The sequence below is a fragment of the Rousettus aegyptiacus genome, unplaced genomic scaffold (genome assembly GCF_014176215.1).
Source record: "Rousettus aegyptiacus isolate mRouAeg1 unplaced genomic scaffold, mRouAeg1.p scaffold_m13_p_16, whole genome shotgun sequence".
In the NCBI taxonomy this organism is placed as follows: Eukaryota; Metazoa; Chordata; class Mammalia; order Chiroptera; family Pteropodidae; genus Rousettus; species Rousettus aegyptiacus.
Genome location: NW_023416291.1, coordinates 13,947,489 through 13,965,643, shown reverse-complemented (window position 1 = coordinate 13,965,643; position 18,155 = coordinate 13,947,489). Strand labels below are relative to the sequence as shown.

Sequence of the window (18,155 nt, the reverse complement as noted above, 5' to 3'; positions counted from 1 at the left end):
TTAAAGCAATGTAATCATGAAGATTTGAATTACAAAACAAAGGTTGAGAAATTTTCAAATGTGAAGTCCCTGGAAATATGTTTCTAATAATCCTCAAGATATTCAGCAATGCAATCTTAGCATGAGCTATACAGTGTGCTTTCCATAAATACACACTGAATATGTGATTAGCTTCAGAAATTTTGATTAAAGGAATATTAAATGTTAGGAAAAACATGCTTTTCTTTTGGCATATTAGAAAGTCTGTTATAAAATACATACTATAATATCTACTCATTTTAGGAATTCAAAGCTCTACAGCTTAGATATTACTTTACTTTGAATTCCTCTGTGGATTTAAAGGCAAGAAGACATGTTTAAAAAAAAAAAAAGGCAAGCCATGTTAAAAGTATCAGCAAATCTCAGTAATTCTTTTTGAGTGTAATGATAAGTATATATTCAATGTAAATATTTTTTAAAGGAAAGCAACAGGTTTGACTTGAAACTAGATTTTTCTAAAAGTGACTCCATGCTGCTTATTTCTCTATAACATGTACAAAATTTAATATTGGGACAAGAAAATTCATTTAGGTCACAATAACTTTTGTATTCTCTAAAAACAGAGCAAAATTGGAGCTAGAATCTTTAGGAAGTCGAGTTGAGAATCTCCACGGAAAGAAAATACAAAAGTCAGTAATTGCTTGCACCAAAAGTACTAAAAACTAATTTCTAGAGTTTTCAGTAATTTGCCTTGGGCTCACGATCCCGCCTGCCTTGCGGCGTTCCAGTTTATTTGACTACACGTCTAAATCCCACAGTAACCGCCCATTTTTTCCTTCTTCCCCCCCACGTGCCTCCGCCATGGCCTCAAGACTGGAGTACATTTTATGATTAATCATATATTTAAGTAATTAGAACACCAGCAGCTGTTGTACTTTAGCAAAATAAAATTCTGGTGTCACAAAAACACGTTGGAGAAACTCTGGGTTCTAAATATAACTCGTCGTTCAACTTCAGAGGGTTGGAAGTTGAGCTTGAAGCCTCAAGCGCTGCTGGAAACCTTGGAAAGTCCAGCATGTTATCAAGCAATCACAAGGTGAATTTTTTAAGAAAAAAAATTCTAACATTTCTGACCAGTGACATCTCTGTGCTGGGGTGCGCAGCTACAGCGGCAGAGTGAACTAAAATGTCTGTGGCAAAGTCATCATCTTGCCACAGAACGCGAGCTGTACTTCGAATTTCTAATAGGAATCGGCAGCTCACGGTTGACTTATGGACATTGTGTCGTTCTGTACCGTGCAGTTCCAGCAACCTTAGCCAATTAGCTGTATTTTCTGCTTAAGCCGTTAAGGCCACCTCCATGGAAACGCCAGGAGACAGGGCCGGGGGGAGGGGAGCAGACAGGTGCGCCCTCTGTTTGGGAATACACAAAGGGCCGACCCAGCCGCCGCGGTGTCCCTGGCAACTCCACGCACGCGGGCGCGCGCGCACTTCCCGGGGCCCCGCGGCGCAGTGAGCCACCCGGCGGGAGGCGCGGCGCATGCAGGTGGCCGCGCGTCGGCAGGCGGAGACCCTCGGCCTGCTCGCGGACGCGGTGCCCGGGAAGCGCGCAGCCGGCCCCGGCGGCGCCCGCGCTGTAGGGACTTGTAGTCCGCGTGGCTCCCGGGCACCTCCCCACGGTAGGCCGGCCGAGTATCCCCGCCCGTCGCAAGCTGACTTCCTGCCGCTGCCAAAACTACATTTCCCGGCATCCTCTCCGCTGTCGGGCCGAAAGCGAAAACAAATTCTGGGCTGCGAGGGTGCTGCCCTCCGCCGGGCGCCCCTACTCGTTCCCCGCCCCTCAGGCGCCCTCCTGTGAGGTGGGGAGACGATAGGCCGCGTCTTTCTTTTTTGGCTTCCTCGGCTCTCAGTGCAGGGAGCGCGGGGGACGCAGGCCTCGCTTCACCTGAGCCGGCCCCGCGCGTGGAGGGCGAGGTTTCCTCGCCTCCCCCCAGTCGGGACCAGGAAACTTGGGCAGGCGACCCCCGGTCCGGGTCCTGAGCCAGGCAGCGAGGCCGCCGGAAAGTGACTTCTCACTCCCGGGTTTTATTCCGCCCCGGTCGGCTGGGCGCGTGGTCCCTCGGGAGGCGGCCGCGTGCGCACGGCCATGCATTAGGCAGGGCTCCCCTATGCGTGCGGAGAGCGCGGACCGCTGCCTCGGGCCGCCGTCGCCGCCTGCCGTCCGCGGAGCCGGAGCCGGAGCCGGAGCCGCCGCCGCTCGTTCTAGGCCGGGGCGCCGAGGAGCCGGCGGCGCGGCCATGTGGGGCTAGCCCGCGCCGCGCCTGGCCTGCAGAGGGACCCGCAATATGGAGGCGGCCGTCGGCTCCCCCGACGGCGGGGACCAGGGCTTCTCGGAGCCGCGCGAGGACGCGACGCCCATGGACGCCTATCTGCGGAAACTGGGCTTGTATCGGAAACTGGTGGCCAAGGACGGGTCGTGCCTCTTCCGGGCGGTGGCGGAGCAGGTAATGGGGCGGGGGGCGAGGGCGGCGGGGCCGGGTGGGAAAGCGGCGGCGGGCGGCTGTCGCCGGCCGCCCACGTCCGGGGCTGCGCGTGGCCCAGCTGTCGTCACAGCCGCCCATTGTAACGCCGGAATGGGACGCTGCCCCGGCTCTGGAAGCTGTAAATCGAAACTTAAAAACCCGTAAATTAACTGGGTGTCGTTCCTCCGGGCGGGGAGGGAATGAGTTGAGGACAACCTGTGAGGCCTGCCGAGAGCTTCTGTACGTTTGATTGATGGCCGGGGACTTGGCGAAATGAGATTTTCCCCGTTGTGTTCCGCATTCACCTTCGCTTCGTTTTCTAAGCACAGCATTCGCACCAGTAAACCGAATGTGTACTAGAGGAGGTGTTGGCTAGACTTCACTCGTAGAACATTTTTTTCTGCTACCGGACTTTGGAATGTGGAGTAGTCAAGCCCGCCGATGTCCCCTTGAATCAGGAGGGAGGAAATGTACAGTTTGGGAAATGCAGTCTTTCAAATATATAGACTTTTAAAAGAATTGTCTCGAGTAGATCCCACATTTTCTAATGCTCTGCAAGGCAGTGTAGGTATACCAACAATAATTTTTACTTTTTAAAAAAGGGCTGTTTTGGTGTTGGTTTTAGTGGAGGATGATAACTGAGGTTCCTTTAGGCCTTCAACGAATTTTCCCCTGTTAGTGGTCAAAATCACTTTCTAACACAGTTGACTAGGAAAGTGTTTGTGATTCTTTTCTTTGTAAGAGCTTTTCCGTATTATGTAACAGCATGTAGTTGGTAGGTATGCCGTCACTAGAACCATCTCATATTGAAAATAGATGCTGAAATTGTTGGATAAAGTTGCACATTACTGCCCTGGTGTGTATATCATACCTTTCAAGTTCGCTTTCCTTTGGCTTAAGATCCACGCCTCCCTTGCCCTCCGTGTTTTTCTGTTTCTGGGTTTCTCACTTTTTTTTTTTTTAATGCTAAATAGCTTCAAAATTTCTATTCGTGAGTAAATGTTTTACTTAACGTTTGTAGAGAAGTCTGTTCTCAATTTTTCAATGTCAAAAGACCAGCCATTTATTTTCCAAAGGCCCTCATTTTCACGTCGGTACCCTGAATTTTATTTTTTTAAAACAAGAAATGGATTTAACTGGTGCAAACTTTGCATTATATTGCATGCATTGTCATTCATACCTTCTTCTAAAACCTCCCCATATCAAACTCTGTCTTTTTCAGTTCATTAGATATCTCTAATTTTTAGAAATTTAGAATGTTCCAATGTTGCCATGGGATATGTTCACACCTACCCGCCCCAGTCTTTACTATTAGTAGGTAAACAGTCTGTCCCATTTGTGAATTTTACAGATCTCCATCTGTCCTGCTTCCTCTGCCTCAGACTCCTATCCTCTGCCACCCCCCCCCCCCCCCAACTTCTCAGTACCTCCGGCAGCAGAGGGAAGAGGTGGAAGTAAATTCAACCTCTATTTATATACTGTTCGCTCTAGGAAGTGTTTGATGAAAGGAGGTCGAAGTGAATAGAAATAAGGGAAGTATGGCACTTATTTTGAGTTGGATTATCCAGATCCTAGTTGGTGTTGAAGCAGAAAGGTGCATCTCATATCAGTATTCCGTGCTATAGTTGGTGAACTTGAGTATTCAGAAGCCTCTGTTATTGTAGTGAGATCTCTTTTTTTAAGTATCAAGGGGTAAGAGCTAGTTATACTAAGAACTCATTGCTAACATCACATAAATCCCATTGCAGTAACATGCAATAAAATGTATTAAGTTAGGCATAAGGGAATGTCCCCTTTATGTGATTGATTTTTAGTATACTGAACTTAGAAAGCTTAATACTATGAATTTCGGGGTAAGCTCAGTTCTTCATTAGACAGGGACTAAGCGTGTGTAGCCTTCACAGCCAAAGGCAAAGAGTGTGTGGGGTGTGTGTGTGTGTGACAGGGTGGGGGGAAGAGGGAAGTAACACCACCAACTCCCAGACTGCCCTTTAAAAACATGTACAGAGGATTTAATTTTTTGCCAACACTTTCTCCAGTACTATCAAAATAATTCATCATTTCTAAGTAGTCTGTGTACATAATCTAAATGGCAGTCTTTGTAGGGGAGTGGGGAAGACTTGAATTAGAGGAGTAGCTTTACCCTCCAAATTACCTGATTTAGATAGGCCCTTCCCTTTTTACACTTCTGGCCTTGGGCCTGCAGGAGGTCTGACCTGAATCAGCTTTGTGGCTCTGGAGCTAAAAATAGAGCACTCTTTGAGGACTTGCTAAAGAAGTGTATCTCAGCCTTTCCCAACGTTTATCACTATCTTGTCCCAAGTAAAGATTGGGAAGCCTATTTCTAGCTTATTTTCATGTGTATGATAATTTGCCAAGATAATTAAATTGTCATACCATTTGAATTCTTCCTGAGTGTCTTAAACTTGCACAATATACTTTTTAAACAGTTGTCATGTAAACTTGCTTTTCTTGCATTGCTTGGCTTTATAAAGCACCAGCACCCAACACTTTATGAAAGTTGCTGAGAGTTTTGTTTTTGAGTGACAGATACAGGTTTCATGTGCTAATAAAATTTTTATTAAAAGGAGAAAAAACAAGAAATATGCCTACCATTGTTTTTGATGGAAAATAGCTTTAATCACTTATGTCTGCTAGCTGTTTCTAGGTAAATCACATTAATACTAGTTTTACTTTGCTACCTGCAGGAAAGCCCTATCAGATGACAGTATGGTTTATTCAAACTAATAATACCTTAATTCAAAGTAGCGTTTAACATAGCTTCTGTGAAATAAGTGTTGTTAACTGTCATTTGTTGAATTGGTGAATTGTATGATGGTGGTTTTTATGTATGGACAGTCCTAGTGGTGGAAGCTTACAGTATAAGGATGCTTTCTTAATAGTTCCCAGGACAGCAATATAGGTGCACTGAGGAAAGCTGAAAACCAGCTAATTTACTGAAAACAAATTCGTTGCTAGCCTCACTAGAACTAATGCATCTTCAGTGTATCTCAAGGTAAAGGGACATAACAGCTGTCCAGACAGTTGTGCCTCTGGTTCTTTGGGTGTAAATGAGCCTTGACTTTTATTTATTTAGAGAGACCTGTAAATGTATAGCTGGAGCCTCCCTTTTCTTGAATTCTCTGCTCACACTGAACATAAGGGAGAATCACACAACTGGAGCTGTAATTCTTTTCTGTTTAAGAGTAGTTGGTATACAATATTAGTTATGCTAGTTTTGTGGGTGTCCATTTAAATGTTTTGACATTTTTATACCGTGCAGTGTGATCACCCACTAATGCTAGCCATCACCTATCACTGTGTAAACTTACACAATGTTGTTGACTATGTTCCCCTTCACCTTTTTCACTCATCCCATCGTCCCCTTCCCCTCTGGCAGCGGTCCCTTTGGTCTCTGTTTCTGAGTCTGTTTTTGTTTCATTTGTTTTGTTTTGAATTCCACATATAAGTGAAACCATGCAGTATTTGTTTTTGTCTGGCTTATATCTCGTAGCATAATACTCTAGGTACATCCATGTTGTTGCAGATAGCAAGATTTTACTCTTTTACTGCTTAATACTCCATTGTGGGTGTGTGTATACACACCACATTTTTATCTTTTTATCGGCGGACTCCTAGGTTGCTTTAATAACTTGGCTATTGTAAATAATAATGCTGCAATGAATGCAGGGGTGCATATATTTTCTGGAATTAGTGTATTGTTTTCCTCAGATAAATACCCAGAAGTGGAATTACTGGGTTGTAAGATAGTTCTACTTTTAGTTTTTTGAAGAACGTCCATACTGTTTTCTATAGCAGCTGCACCAATTTGTAGTCCCACCAGCGGTGCATGAGAGTTCCCTTTTCTCTACATCCATTGCACCGTTTATTTCTTGTCTTCTTGATGGTGGCCATTCTGACAGTTATGAAGTAATACTTCATTATAGTTTTGATTTCCATCTACCTAATGATAAGCCATGTTGAGCATCTTTCCATATGTCTGCTGGCCATCTGTATGTCTTTGGAGAAATGTCTTTTCATGTCCTCTGCCCATTTTTCGATTGGATTGCTTTTTTTGTTGTCGTTGTTGAGTTGTATGAGTTCCTTATATATTTCGAATATCAGGCTTTTATCGGATATATCAAAACTGTAACTCTAAAGCTACTTTATAGTATAAATTTTCAGGAGGCTTTGATAACCATTTGCGATGTGGTTATTGTAAATGACATGTTTTTTACCTAGTAATAGGAAAATAATTTTAAACTTTTAAGCATGGAAGTTAAAGTTTTGGAGGCTCCTAGCATTTGATATTAGTTTGTTTCAAATGAAAGTGTTGAAATTTTAGTAAGAGACAAAATGCCAACAAGTTGTCCTTTTGTTGAATTAGTTAACCGAAGAATAGAAGCAGCTACAACGTGAGGATTTGGTTTATATTTGTAGTGTGGCTTATTCCAGAAGGTGCTGTAAGATTCGGGGCATAAGAGCAAGTTTCAAGGCTACTGGAGTGACAGCACACAGCAGCATGTTTGTACCCTGTGTGCTCCTCACTTGGATGTTCTTTCAAGAGTCACGTAAGCCCAACAAGTAAAGATTGATAAATGAATACCTTAGCTTTTCTGAAACCACAGTGGACTCAGACTTCTATATAAGGCAAGTAATTCAAAATGTATAGGTTGAAGCTAAATAAATACCCAGTAACAAGAATTCTGTTCCGCTTTGTGAAGAGCAGAGTTAAAGTAGAGGACTTGCCAAGAGAACTGTCTTAAGTTTATAGAGATTTCCTCAAAGGAGTGTGATTTCAGTGACCTAAAGGAGAAGTGGTAATACACCATAGAATGACATCTGGTTAAAGTACTGCTGTTGTGTGTGTCATGGCATCTTTGTGGTTAGAGTCAGAGGTGGGAATGAATAAAGATCCAGAAATTATAGAATGGGAAGTGGAGGGAGATGAGACTGATGTGTTTATTGATTTTAAGTTAATTTTACAGCTTAAATCTTCTTTTATCAAAATGCTTAATAGTGTGTTGCTTTTTCCTTTTAGGTATTGCACTCTCAGTCTCGCCATGTTGAAGTCAGAATGGCCTGTATTCACTATCTTCGAGAGAACAGAGAGAAATTCGAAGCGGTAATTTGTAATTTTAAATATGTGAGGTGTCTTAACTTGCATTTACAGTTCAGTCTTTAGAAGTGGTCTAGAGGGAGTTTCACAGGCTGGATCTTAATGCAGATTATGAAAATCACCCTTTAAAAAAAGAACTGCTTTATTGAATTTAAATCCAATTGTATTCAATTGTGATATTTTTTAGGACATTTTGTGGTATTTATTCAGACATTTAGAATGCGTCTATGACAGATAAGACTGAGATGTGGAGAATACGAGGTTGGTTTGGGTAAAATTCTTGTGCATTAAGAGTGAGCTGTGTCTGGCATGGTCTGAGAATTGGGTGTTGTGGTTATACTCCCAGTTTAAAAAATTTCAAACTGGGAATACAGAAGCTATGCTGAGCATGGCTAATATGGAGCTTTTTATCAGAAGGCATTTTTACATTTTTAATTTCCCAGGTTTATTGTGAATCAGATGTCAGAACACCAATTATGTAAATAATGAATAATAGTTAATATAATGTTGTATAACATTTTTCGGTAATTTTCTCAGTAGTCTGTAGGAGGCTGTAAAATAAGATGACATATTTTTATTTTACATTGAAAGACTTACAGGATTTACTAGGTAGGTATTGGTTTTATAACTTAGAATTATGTCACCTGACACCTTTCAGTGGTATTTTCCCCTGCTGACTGCCAAAAGAAAATTGACACTTTGCAAATAGCTCAATTCTAAGATTTAGTACGTAAATAGTTCTTTGTTTGGATGTGCTCTTGGGTTGGTGTTCCTATAGTCAAGCAAAACATTATTACTGGTGACATTTTTCTGGGTGCCATGATCTAAGATGGACAGTAATATACCCCAGGAAGAAGACTTAACTGCCTCATCAGGGGATATGAAAACTTTTCTTAAAAAAAAACAAACAAAACAAAACCTAGTAGCATGGAGCCTAGGTAAATAGTATTAGGGTATCATGGAGAGGAGGAGGAGAATGTAGTGTGGTCTTTAAGTATCTAAAGAAATTACAAGTGAGTGAGTTTATTATTGGCCACAGAGGGTAAAACTGTTGACAATATTGGAAATTGGTACTATTGGTTGGGCACCTATGTGCTAGGCATTGTTTTAAATGCTTTGCATATATTTATTTAGTTCTTACAGTCTTAGGAAGTATGATCAGATGGTGAAAGTTCCAAGGGATTAAATTTCATGTTCCTTAAAATGAAGCACCTTCGTTTTCTGTTGGCCAGAATTGGCCGGGCTGTCATGGGATGAGGGGTGTACCATGTTCAGTCAGGGCCTAGATGGATGCTTTCTGATATGAAAGAATCATGTTGGATGCAGGCTTGTGTCAGAACACTGCTTGGATCTCTTCCAACTTTAAATGGTTCTGAATTTTTTTCCTTAAGTCTATAAATAATTACCTAATATAGAATAGTAGCCTCTGATTGATGGGATATTTAAAATATGTAGCTATTTTATTTATAAATATGTGTTGAAACTTAAAATATTTTTGGAAAGTTGACAGTATATTATCTATGAAAGAATCTCATCATAAAAAATCCAAGGGCTTTTAAAAGATTCTTATAGATAGGGGAGTGTACTTTAATGTTTTTAAGTGTATTATATTTTGCTAAATTGAGATTGTAATTTAAATAAAATTCAATTTGTTGTTTTAGATAAATGTCTTTTATAGCTTTTTCAATTAAATTTGTGCAGTCGCTATTAAAAAAACAATGTTATCACATAAGCTTGAATAAATGCAATTTTATTTTTATGTTAAGGTAAGAATGAAGCAAGCCGTTATAGAAAAGTCTTGATTCTTCAAAATCTTTAGTATTCTTATCTGTTTTTAGTATAAGTGATTCAAGAAACAATGACTATTCATATCTATATTAGTAAACTAATATTTCTTAGCTAACATCTGTCTTTGTTTAATTCTCTGCTATGCATTGGCCATTATCAAATTGATCTTAAAATGCTGCTTTTACCTTGTAATTTCTCTGTTCAAAATATAACCTGCAGTGACCTTGAATTGCCATCTCCCTCATCTGAAAGTCTTGCCTGGGCTCAAGGCCCTCTATAAACAGGTGTCCACTTGAGTTTCTCTCTCACTTCCCTCTCCCCACAAAGTTGCCCTGTTCCTGCTGGCCCGGTTGCTCCTGTCTTTCCAAAACAGTGCTCTCATTGCCTCTACGTGCCACATTGTCCCTGTGCCCATTCAGATTCTGTCCAGGAAACCTTTTCTGAAAATGTTTCCTCCCTTAATTCTTTTGTATGTTTATGACCTTTACTTAATGATTTGTATGTATTTTCATGGTAAATTACATATATATGTATATGTTTTATTATTACTAATGTATCCAAGGTTTGTGTAAGAACCCAGTAATTCACAGTGGAGAGGTTAACCGTTGTTTTGATGTATTCCTAATAGACGGTCTTTTCCTTCTTTCAGTTTGTAGAAGGGTCATTTGAAGAATATTTAAAACGTTTGGAAAATCCACAGGTATGCAGTAATCTTCTAATATGTCTATTTTTACTTATAAGATTAATGTTACAGTGTATGGGGGGGTTACAGTGAGTTATCCTGTTTTCTTATAAAAATTTCTTATGGGCACATTTTACACAGCATTTAATTGGAAGACAGTCGGAGCTGTGTAATGTGTACTGTACACTAGATGTTGCCTAAGGATAGGGTCATGGTATCTTTCTTTGTTATAATGGCATGTGAATGTAGCATAAAAGACCTAAAATAACACTGGTGATGCATTTCAGGATGCTCCGTTGGTATGTATATGGGGCTTCGTGGACAGGGCAAGATTTGATTGCTTCCCTAGGTAACTGAGAAGACAGGTTTTTTTATGGAGTTTCCATTCCCCATGATGAGCTTGAGAATAAGGAAGAGACCATTGAGAGTGACAAGGACAGCACTTTCCCACCAGGTCCCGCTGCCACTTTCTCAGTCATGTTGAAATTAAAAGAATTTTTCTGCGTCCAAAACTAATATTCTCTCTATAAAAATCCAAAATTATGGAACTCCATGTAGAATTCCATGTGGAATGTTTCTTCATCCCCAGGGGTAATCACTGTTAAGTTTAAAATGACAGCCAAGGAAGAAGCTAAGGAGAGGCAGGCAGCAAGGAAGAAAGGGAATAATAACACAAGATCAAGGTGTTTGACCAACAACTGGCATCTCCATTTGATTCCCTAACAGTAATTTGAGTGCTTGTTGTGGGCCAAGAGTTATTAGTCACCCTGGGGTTGCAGAGAATTTGGATACTGTTCTCAGGAGTTTCCTTACAATGGAGAAGAATATCTAATACAAGTGAGAAAGTATGCGTGTCATAAGAAGTATAAATATGATGCTGTCAGTTTTATTTGTGGCTGGGTAGGCAAAGCAAGAGTTGGAGAGAGTTGGCATTTGAAGTCTGAATAGATTCTGAATAAGAAATGCTTGGAGTAAATGGCATTTCCAGGTAGTGAAAATTGTGAGCAAGGCAGATTCAGAAAGTAGTCGAGTTTGTTTGTGTGGAGCGTGGAACATGGGAAAGTAGGGTGTAGAGATGAATCAGAGCGCAGGCTGTAGACTAGATCATGGGAGAGCCTTCAGTGCTATGCTCAGCAGTTGGCACTTATGTTTTAGGCTAGCATTTTTCAAAGCATGAGCTACACACCATCTGCAGATTCCCTGGCCTCTGTTCCTGACCTGAATCAAAATCTCAGTGCCTGGGGCCTGGAAACCTGGCATTGAGAAGCCTTTCAAGGTTTTTGAGGCAGGAAGTATTGTGAACTAGAGAATAGTAGCTGGGATTTTTGTTGACTGGAAGGATGGATGGATGAAAGAATTTTGTGAAAGGTGGTTTGAAGATGGATGAGACCAGAGGCAATTGTTTAGTATATGGAAAAATATGCACACGTATTAAGTGTGAAAAAGGAAATCAATATAGTATTACTCCAGTTTGAGAGACACACCCTCTGAACGTTTTTTTTTCTTAATCCACTTATTACCTTTCAGTTCAGGGTGCCTAATTGACCAGTTTCTGTGTATTAAATCAATGTTAAATCCATTTTTTATACCTAATACATAGGAGAGATAAAGACCAGAACGTTAGAAGTTTTTATCTCTAGGTAATAATATTACTGGTGATTTTTAAAAATTGACATGCCCTTTGGGTAGATTTTATTACAGTCAGACTTGTGGAGATACAAATCACACAAAATTAACTCTCATTTTAGTGTCTGTTATGTCCTTGAATGCCAGAGACTGTGGAGAAAGGGCATGTGGACAGACATCAAGATTCTTTCACTTCATTTAAGGAAACAGTAACTTAAATAAGAGTTAGTAAGCAAATCATGTATGTGATACTGATGATAGAAAATAAAGGAAGTGACAAAAGAATTAATTTTTTAATCAGTAAACCCACAGTGTTATTTTCGAGTAATCTTTATGCAGCGGTTCTGACCGTTGGGCTGTGAGGGTCTGAGAAAGAATAGACGTAATAGGAGTAGAGAGGAGGAGACGGAGGGAGGAAATGCGGCAGTGTGAACTGAACTGTAGACGGATTTGGGAGTCTGGGAGAGGAAGGAGGGAAAATTGCTGTGGTTTTGAGCACATAGGTAGGTGCTCCTTTCCAGGGTGCTGGATGGCCAGATTTTTAATTCTTATGACCCTCACCCCATCCCAACTTCCCGACTGATCAGACTTCTTCACCAGATATTTTAGGTACCTTCTGAACAGGTATTTGTTCTTTGTTATTAGTAACAAATATTTGTTTTCATTTGTTTTTTTTCTCCCCGATACATGGGTTATATGAAATGATAAGAGAAATAGAGTTGATGGATAAACGCCATTGCTTCATTTAGTTTTCAGAAAGCATCTTTATCCTTTTACTTAAAAAAGTAATGGAGCATTTTGAAAATGCCTCAAATTTTTGCCAGAATGTATTTTTGTCAGCTCTACTGAGGTAAATTGACATAATAAAATTCACCAGTTTTAAATGTATTTGGTGAGATTTGACAGAAGTACACATGTGTAACCATCAGCACAAACATCATATAGGATATTTCCATCACTCCAAAAGGTTCCTTCTGCCCTTTTGCACTTAATTCCCTTCTCCCACCCCTTAGCATCCATCCACTGACCTAATTTCTAAGTTATACCTTTTTGAGTCTTAAAGAAATGGAATAACATAGTTTGTAGTCTTGTGTATCTTGTTTCTTTCACCCTGCATAAAGGAAGCATTTTCGCGATTTCATCTGTGTTGTCATGTGTATTAGTAGTTCTTTTTTTATTGCTGAGTGATCATTCGTTATAGGGGTGTACTACAATTTGTTTATTTGTTTGCCAGTTGATATATATTTGGGTTCTTCCCAGTTTGGAGCTGTTATGATTAAATCTGCTAAGAACATTTGCTTGTAAGTCTTTGTGTGGAGGTGTTTCCTCTTGGATTAATACCTAGGCGTGGAATTGCCGGGTCAAACAGTAAATGTATGTTTGACTTAACAAGAAACTACCAAACTGTTTTCTAAAGTGGCTGTGCCATTTCGCTTTCTTGTTAGCAATATATAAGAATTCCAGTTGCTCTACACCTTCAACGCTCAGTATTGTCAGCCTTTTAAATTGTAGCCTAAGTTTTAGTGGTTGCGCAGTGCTCTCTCATTATGATTTTTTACTTGCATTTCTCTGATAGTGTGTGAGCTGCTTTTCATATGCTTATTTGCCATTCATTTTTTGTCATTGGTAAAATATCTGTTCATAGGTTTTGCCAATTCTTTATTATGTTACTGGTTTTATTGAATTATCAGAGTTCTTTATACTGGAATATAAGTTCTGAATTGGATGGATATATTTCTTGTAAATATTTTCTGCCAGTTTGTATCTTGTCTTTTCATTTTCTTAATGGAATCTTTTGAGGAACAGAAATTTGCTTTTGATGACTAAGAATATTTAAATTATGCTTTTTTTGATACAGCTCATTGGTTAAAACAGATTTTTGCAGAAATATTACTCCAACTTACAATAAAGACATGTATCAAATCATTATAGAAAGTGCCGAGTAAATAAAATTATAGCTTTAAGTTAGAAGACAGTGGTAGAACATAGATTTTTTTTATAATTTAAAATTGCTTCTGGTTAGGGAAGACAAGAAGATAATTATGATAGTCATTGTTTATTTACCCAGACTAGAGCAGAATTTATTCTGAAGATTAAATACTTATAAAATGTACATTATTTGAGAGGTAGTATTTTGGTGAAACCAGGAGGATAATTTTCCATTTTTTAAAGTGATGTATCACATTTTACACAAAGTAGATTTAGCTTGTGTTTTTGATCTAAGCAGAAGCAGAATGGTTTCTGTGAGGGGTTTTGTCTACATCAGTGTTGTCTGTAGCAGTTTAGGAGAAGCTGTGATTGTTAGGCAGAGGCCTATTTTAAGAAATCTATTTTAATATATGGCACCCATTTCATTTTGAACACAAGAGCCAACTTCAAAGAACGATTAAAATGAAAAGTCTGAGGGGAAGATTATCCTTGTCTGAGATAAAAACATTGTCTAAAATCTTCTTCCTATTTCAAATTTCTTCCAAGGAAAAAAAGTGGCAGCGTTCATTTACTGTAGCTCATTATTTTTAGTGACTGATGGTCACTGTTTTCGTAAGTAGTATAGACTACATTGTCATGGTAAAAGATTTAATACAGAATGAAAGAATCCTTCAGTCTCTCTTCAATTCTCTGTCTCCATTGTCAATTTAAGATGTATCCCTCCTGTCCTCTTTTGGAATATATACATATTATAAACATGCTTTTTTGTTGATTTTACACAATAGAATTATTTTACTAGGACTTTTAATTCTAGTCTCAGTAATTTTTCCAAGTCAGTTTATATGAGTATACCTCATTCTTAATGATTGCATGGTGTTCCATGTGTAGTGTGGATGAAACATGTTATTTCATTCCCTACCTATTAGTGTAATCTTGGGGCTTGAAAGACTCTTTTTAAACTATTACAAATATCTTGAATGAACATCCTTGTTTATATGTTAATGGACATGAAATATTTCTTTAAGATAAGATTTATAGAAGTTGAATTGCTGTGTCAGAATACACGGACATACTTTAAAATTTTTATAATTACTGTCCATTTCCTTCTAAAAGGTATAAAGACTTAGAGTGACTCCTTTAAGACTGTAGAATTTCTACCTCTTTTCAAAATGATTGCCAGGACACTCCTCTCTTTGTGCCTTCAATCACCCTGAAGTTAAGAGACCTGACCTCTTTTATCCTTTCGTATTTCTGAGGAGTTCTTCAATTTTATATCTCATTTTCTGGGCATGTACCATGTGCCAGGATCCGTCCTGGGTGCCAGAACAGAGCCCTTGCTTTCAGCAGATTCTCAGCTTGGAGATAACACTCTGTGGTCTTACCACACAAATACCAACGATTTTTGCAACAGAGACTTAGGCTGCTTTTTATTATAAATTATAGCCTATTTTATAGAAATACTTTTATAATACTTACAATACCAAAAACATTACTGAGCTTTTCTAGCTCACTAGGTATGTTGTGTAAAGAGTCACATTAAGATACTGTTTAGAGGTACATTGTAAAAAGTACGAGACACTTAACGTGCCATCTTTTTTTCCTTTTAATACAGGAATGGGTTGGACAGGTGGAAATAAGTGCCCTTTCTCTTATGTACAGGTAAATATTGTAATAACAAACAAAAATAAAGTTAGTGAGAAATTAGTATATTCCATTATACTAAAATTGTTAAAATAGCAATTTTATGCTTTAGTTGTGAGGCGTCTTTTCTAAGGTTTTTTTAAATTTTCATTTTTTCAATTAGATTTTGACATTTAGATATGTTAATGTTTAGAAATTTTAATTTTCAAAATATTTTTGGAAAGGAGTACGGAAGTTTTTTAGGCCTATAAATGATATCATTTACCAACCTTATAGAGAAATGATTTCCTGTTTCTCAGGGCTGGTAGCATTGAATGACCACTACAACAGAGGCCATATTAATCAGTTTTACTACTGGTGCCCAATAGAGGAACAAGTGATGAGTGCTTTATTTTTTCTTTTCTTTATAAATTTCCTCTTCATAATCTCTGTGATTTTGAGGTCTCCTTTTAGAATTATATCTGAAGTCACACATATGCAAGTTATATTTGAAATTTTATTCCTTAAAAAAGATACTTCTATATTATTCCATTGCTGTCTTTTGTTTACTGCTGTATCGTTAGTGCCTAGACCATTGCTTGCCACATCCTAGGCTCTTGAATGATGAATGAATGAATGAACAATTAAATCTCAATTCGTGAAATATATGGCATCAGAAGTAATTTCTAAATGTTATTTTCAGGAAGGATTTTGTAATTTATCAGGAACCAAATGTTTCTCCTTCACAAGTAACTGAAAATAATTTTCCTGAAAAGGTAAGAATTTCTAAGTGTTTCTAAAGGATTTAAGTGAAAGAACCACTCAGTTGCCACTTTGACCTCCCACGCTATAATTTTAAAGAGATTTTTGGAAATATTTCTACATGAAGTTTAATTAGTTTTTTAAAGTTCTTATTAATTATTGAGCTATATTATTTTGTATTCGTTTTTCCCTACAGATTACTGTATTGAAACCTAACATTTTGCTAGATGGGGAAAAATCATATGTGATTAACTAGACTTATTGTTTTGCATTAGTATACACTTTAAATAGTAAAATAACTTTTGAAAATAGGTTCTACCATTGCACACAGAAATACTTTGGTAATCATGATATATTTTCCGTTATAAAGTTGCTGGCTAAGGTGTCATTATTTATTCACAAAACAAAAAGAATTGAAAAATGATATTAAGTCTAGGAAGAAAAGAGAACTTTGTTTTAATTAGCTGCTTTGGAATCATTCAGGCCAAGTCGAAGTGTCTTGTCACCATGCTAATGGTGGTGAGGAGGAGGGGAGTTGAGTGAAGTACAACCTGTGTTAGAACTGAGGGCTCTCCAGGACGCGTGGCCCTGGAGCTGGCCTTTCCCAGTACAGGTTTTGGAATATGACATAATCTAAACAAAATCTAAACATAATCTGGAAAAAAGTGCACATTTCTCTTTGCATAAGTAATTGACTATTTAGAATGTACAGTTGACTGTTGAACAACATGGGCTTGAACTGCATGGGTCTACTTATACGTTGATTTTATTAAATATATAGTCCATCTTCTGTGTCCCAGGGTGTCATATTTGGGGATTCAACTAACTGCAGATCAAAAACAGTATTTTCATCTGAGGTTGGGAATCGGCAGGTGCGGGGGCCAACTGTATCCATTTTATGTGAACAGCTTGAGCCTGTCAGATTTTGGTATTGCAGGGCCAGGGGTGTCTGTCCTGGAACCAATCCCCTGTGAATACTAAGCGGGGGGACTGCGATTAAGTTTTAGGAGAGTCAAAAGTCGTATGCGGATTTTTGACTGCTTAGGTAGCGGGTGGTCAGTGCCCCTAACCCCCACATTGTTCAAGGGTTCACTGTACTTAAAACTGAAAAGGAGCAGAAGAAATTTAATTTTAATTCTGTCCCTTAAGGGTAGGCATTAATAAGATTTTAGAATCTTTTCTTACAATCTCTTAACTCTTGTTCTTTAGACAGTTGAAATTGTGTTGTTTTCATATATCGTATACATTTTCTTTGATCTTATAAGCATTTCCCTAAGTCATTGAGAACTTTCTGACTTAATGGCTGTGTAACATTTCAGTATATGGATATACCATAGCTGACTACATTGGAGCGTTAGGTTGCTTCCCAGATATTCACTTTCTGTTTAGAAATTATTTATTAGTAATTCTGAGATATTGTAGATCATAAGTTATTGTGTAAATGTGATATATGAATGGTTGAAAACTGTCTCTTATTTTTCCCTTTCAGGTATTACTGTGTTTTTCAAATGGAAATCATTATGATATTGTCTATCCCATAAAGTATAAAGAGAGCTCTGCTATGTGTCAGTGTAAGTATTGCCCTTGCGTTTATATAGGAAATTAATCTCTCTAAAATATCCAGTCTTAATTTAAACAAGTCCAGGCATATATACTGTTTTGTTGTTTAAAAAGACATTTCCAAGAACTTTAGGTTACGAAAAATATTAATGTTATATAATAGAGGAAAAAAGCTAGTAGCTACAGTTCGACTTGTAAATACAAAGTAATTCTTTCCTCCTGTAATTAAGTTCAATAATAAGGATTTGTATGTGTTTTTAAAGCTGGTAGTGGATAGCTTGAAAATTTAAATGAGCAAGCAAATCAAACATTTGATTAGATTTGGCTCTAGAGCAGAGTTTCTTTGGCACTGTTGACATTTTGGGGCAGATAATTCTTTGTTGTGGGGCAGTTCTGTGCATTGTAGCATGTTTCTTAGTATCCCTGTCATCTACACAGTAGATGCCAGAAGATCTCTCTCCCATTGTGACAACCAAAAATGTCACCAGATTTTGTCACATTTTCTGGGAGGATAAAATGCCGCCTCCCTTCCCTATTGAGAATTTCTACCCTGGTAGTTCCTCCCTTT

At 38.6% G+C, this 18,155-nt stretch overlaps 1 protein-coding gene across 1 annotated transcript in view; it reads left to right on the top strand.

Moving 5' to 3' along the window:
- Positions 1–1,757: 1,757 nt before the first annotated feature.
- OTUD4 (OTU deubiquitinase 4) overlaps positions 1,758–18,155 on the top strand; it is a 40,696-nt gene continuing 24,298 nt past the window's right edge. Inside the window, exons 1-6 of the mRNA XM_016164028.2 lie at positions 1,758–2,483; positions 7,543–7,626; positions 10,058–10,108; positions 15,258–15,304; positions 15,969–16,041; positions 17,517–17,598. Of these exons, the coding sequence (XP_016019514.2) occupies positions 2,325–2,483; positions 7,543–7,626; positions 10,058–10,108; positions 15,258–15,304; positions 15,969–16,041; positions 17,517–17,598 (496 nt within the window). The 5' untranslated portion in view covers positions 1,758–2,324. The remainder of the gene's footprint in view (positions 2,484–7,542; positions 7,627–10,057; positions 10,109–15,257; positions 15,305–15,968; positions 16,042–17,516; positions 17,599–18,155) is intronic.